Source organism: Tachypleus tridentatus, chromosome 9 (genome assembly GCF_004210375.1).
Source record: "Tachypleus tridentatus isolate NWPU-2018 chromosome 9, ASM421037v1, whole genome shotgun sequence".
NCBI classification, from domain to species: Eukaryota; Metazoa; Arthropoda; class Merostomata; order Xiphosura; family Limulidae; genus Tachypleus; species Tachypleus tridentatus.
Window position 1 is genome coordinate 75,180,840 of NC_134833.1, and position 4,409 is coordinate 75,185,248.

The window sequence follows — 4,409 nt, forward strand, 5'->3', positions numbered from 1 at the left end:
TCATAGTAATAAAGCAATAATATTCAGAAGTCGATGTATATATACAGCGTAACGTTTTATTTTAATGTATAATAGTACATAAATATAACTTATAAATAAATAAAATCACATGTTGTTTTATAAACACCTTTGTCATTCTATTTTATCAAAGTGCACAAAAAATCCTAAAACTGTTACGACAATAATTTCAGTATGATAGATTTGTTTTGGAAATGTGTAACAATCTGGATGAACGTTTGTAAATTTGTCTGAAAAACAAAAACCTAAAGAGCAGCTGAAAGTTTTTAAGATGAAAAACTCGTGGCATCATTAGCTTATCATGATAAGCACAAACTAAATATGGCTATTACATTTTTAAAAACGTTTTTTTTTGCTTCCTTCAAGTGTTTTGCTATACTTCTAACAAAAAAAATCTTCCCACCATTTCACTTGTATACAAAGTAAAAATTATTGACAAATTTAATTGGCTAAAAACTGATAAGCTGCATCTAAAATTTATTAACTGATGTCTGTCGCTTTTGTGTATCAGTATTATATATAAATGCATATCTTTAATTGCTAAAAGTAACGGTTTTGAAAATATTGTCTTAAAGGAATTCAATAATTTTGTCTTTCAAAAGAAAGGAAATGAAGGAAAGATAAACAAAAATTCACAAACGCTAATGTCTATTTTCAATATATTTTATACATAACTGACCAACAAAAATATATCAATTTATGAAACTCGCTGATAAATTATCTGAAATGTTTCAAAAACAGAGAGTATGCAGTTGGTAGAGTGCAAAATTGAGCTCCTTGGGAAAGTTTGTTGTCTTTTTTTTTCTAATCTTATTCTACGTGATACCGAGCTCATTGTTTCAATATAAAAGTAATTTCTTAAGGTTTTGACAAGAATAAAATGCTCCACAATCTGTTGTTTCCAAACCGGTTCTTGCTGCATTGTAATAAATGTCGAAATCTGGAAGATCTTGGGCGCTACTTTTAAGTTTCCTGTTGGGCCTACATGGAATACAATAAAAGATGAAGCCAATTAAAACATCTGACAACATAGGCACAAGAAATCAGATGAAAATAAAATAATTTCATTGAGTTAATAAATAAAATTTTACCGACATATTTAAGACTGTCAAAGGAGAACTTAATAGTTTTGTCTTGTTATTCACAAATGATTATACAAGTATCCAAATTGGAGTACTTTAATAGCTGCGATTATTTTTCTCATTGTTAAGTTCTGTTTCATTATGCACACTATTCAACTTTCTCTTTTTTGTAATAAGCTAAAATATTTAATTAATGGAGGAATGGTATTTCTAAGAATAATACAGAAGTACTGTTATCTTTGTATTCTTATACAGACCAGAAGTGTATATGTTATAAAACAAGTCATGGTTTTGATGGAAACATTCGTATTACTTCCTAGAACTGTAATATTGTCTTTTTTATTATTAATATTAATTCTTAGTTTCCTGAAGAAGTATGTTCATAAAATAAGATTACCTGAATATTAAAGAAAGAGTTTTAAAGAAAATATCTGTATCAGGACCCATTCCGCTGCTAGCAACTTCTTGATAGACCTCACAAACCAAGAACTTCCTGCATTCTTCATCTTTGATATTCCAAATCTGGAAGGTGTTATGAAGCTTGTTTATTAATTTTTTAGTTTCTTGGGCGTCAAGAAGAGGAAGGTTTACTTCTTGGTCTTTTACTGACCTCTTACCGAGTCCACCCAAACTTGATAATACTCCCCCTAACTGACTACCAATATTTCCTCCTCCGAGAAGGATCATTACTGCAGGAACCAGGGTCATTCCATATAACACACTTCCCATCATCAGACCACCCAAACCCATAGGCAGGGTATTAGATGCCAACGTCTGACGGAGAGAGCTAGCCATTTCGATCAATTTGTTGGCTGCTGGCAATATTGAAACTTTTTTATCAGAATTATCAGTGGCATCTTCAGTTGATTCTTTCTTTTCTTCAGATGAAAGTGAAGGTGAAAACACCAAGAGAAAAGATAGTATCAATGGACCTAGGTTCGTAACTTTCATGGCTCGATTTCTTCACAGATGACACTAAAAATGTTCAAAATGAAACAAAACAATAAAGAATGTATAGAAGAGCATATCCGACATTTTAAAATGCTAATGTTTTGTGTTACTTAAATTGTTTTAAGAATTTCATCATCCTTTTTATCAAGGTAGGACGAGCAGAGAAGCTGCTCCGGGTGCAACCCGAAAGTGGTACAAAGCCCTAAAATTAAAATATTAATTTGGTTTGGTTATATAAAGAGGAGTACTCTAAAATTAAAATATTAATTTGGGTTAGTTATATAAAGAGAAGTTCCCTGAAATTAAAATATTAACTTGGTTTGGTTATATAAAGAGGAGTGCCATAAAATTAAAATATTAATTTGGTTTGGTTATATAAAGAAGAGTGCAGTTCATGAAATTTGCCTGAGCCAAAAATATCTAGTTGTGGCTCTGCCTTTACCTAACAAATGTGATGAATTATTACTAGTCTTCAAAGCAAGAAAACTATGTGTGCAATGTGTAAAATTTGAGTTCAAACTTTTATGCCACAAAACTTGGAAAATGTTAATCTTTATATTAGAAGAGAAACGGGGATCATTTATCCTTGATACTTATGACCATTAAAAAAATACATTTCAAACCTAATTTTCAGTTTTGGGAAGATGTTTTCGATATTTGAAAGAAGTAAGAAATATTTCAATTAGATGTAAATTTTTCTTCAAAACCTTACCTTAAGCGTTAACAATAGTTCGGGTCTTAAAAAAAAACCCACAAAGACCGTCTTCAGACATATAACCTGTCAGATGCCCGTACCACTAGTCGGTAAAAGCTTTATATACGACATCTTTATGCACACATTGATCTATATTACCTACAGACATTTCTTGATTAACAAATAACCGCGTTATTCTTCACTTGTGATGCACGTCCAGAACAGTACGAAAAAGGTCGAAAGGAAGTATGGGGCCGTAATTACAGATTTTTAGGGCTGGATGTCACGTTTAACCCTTTTATTTGTTTGTCTGTCCAAATATCACATAACAACAAGTTCATCCGAGGAAATAATGGGTGGTGCGCTGGTTTAGGGTCTCATCTCAATTCTTTACTTATTCACTTTTTGGAATATAAAAATTATTTGATAACAAACATATGACCACTTTAGATAGTTTGCTTCACAAGTCTATTCATTAGTTTTATGTTTTGGGCGTTAGCGTATCCTTCTTTAGAAGCGAGACTGACTAGAATGTAATTATCAGGTTTAAAGAAGTGGAATACATACACATGCCTCGATTCAAAGGTTGAGCTACTTTGCTTTCGACCGTTACTTTAGCGTGTAATACGACAAGAGAAGAAAGGCCTTGACATCACGAACGATAAACGTTTTTGTAACCAAAGCTTCTCTTAGCGTCATGTATGCATATCTGTCCTTTAGTTTTTAACTGATAGACTGAAGACAAACAGCTGGCTACAAACAACACCGATAAATGGATTTTGAGCTAGTCTTGCTTCTTCAGATAGTGAGATTCGATCGTCACACTTATAACGCAACCACAATATCTCGGTACGGAGCATATCTTTGCGACTCTAGTTTTAATCAACATGTTGCTCTGACTCAAACAACAGTGATTCTGATAAATTAGTGGACTCAGTAATTTAAAATTAATGTATCACTAAGTCATTATTAACGAAGTGTTAGAGAACTCGTAATTATTAGGATTGTTGTTGCTGTTTTGAATTAAGCATAAAACTACACGATGGGCTATCTGTGCTCTGCCCACCACGGGTATCGAAACCCGGTTTTTAGCTTTGTAAGTCAGCAGACATACCGCTGAGCCACTGGGGGGCAATTATTAGGAAAACAGTACTATACTTTTAGCAGTACTTGCCATTCCTAACAAAGACAACCTTTAATTTTACTGTACATGAAATTATCAGAGAGTTAGTGTGAAATTATAATAATGTAATATGGTTTATTATGCCACTGATAATCAGATAATACTCTAGTTTTAGTACATGCTCTACTAATGATAAAATAGTAAATTACTTTCGTAATAAACTCAACATTTAATTAAAAATATCATGACTCTAAATATATACAAACAGCGAATTAAAACAATGAATTTAATAAATATCTGAAAAAGATATCTCAAATATCTTTCAAAACGATAATATGATTTATTAAACATTATTATTGTTAATTATGTGATACTACAATTCCAGTAGATATGTTATTCTTAAGCAAGCGATGGAATTATATCAGCGAATATTACATGGTTAAACAAACAATCTAGCGACTTTATTAAGTGTTTAATCATGAAACAAATAATACTAAAAATAATAAAAATCACAGTCAAACAGATAATATTATTATTTCAG

At 31.5% G+C, this 4,409-nt stretch overlaps 1 protein-coding gene across 1 annotated transcript; it reads right to left on the minus strand.

The window, feature by feature from the left end:
- Positions 1–777: 777 nt before the first annotated feature.
- On the minus strand, positions 778–3,269 carry LOC143227148 (uncharacterized). The gene is made up of 3 exons (XM_076458658.1): positions 2,764–3,269; positions 1,498–2,075; positions 778–999 (listed from the first exon to the last, which is right to left on the minus strand). The coding sequence occupies exons 2-3, from the start codon at positions 2,049–2,051 to the stop codon at positions 858–860; spliced, it is 696 nt and encodes a 231-aa protein (XP_076314773.1). The 5' UTR covers positions 2,052–2,075; positions 2,764–3,269; the 3' UTR covers positions 778–857.
- Between the last annotated feature and the right edge of the window lie 1,140 nt (positions 3,270–4,409).

What these genes read in the sequence shown, in the direction of transcription:
- LOC143227148 (XM_076458658.1), bottom strand. Translation starts at nt 2,051, where the DNA reads ATGAAAGTTACGAACCTAGGTCCATTGATACTATCTTTTCTCTTGGTG. An exon ending in ACTCTTTCTTTAATATTCAG is followed by an intron (nt 1,000 to 1,497) that starts GTAATCTTATTT and finishes TATTCCATGTAG; the next exon opens with GCCCAACAGGAAACTTAAAA.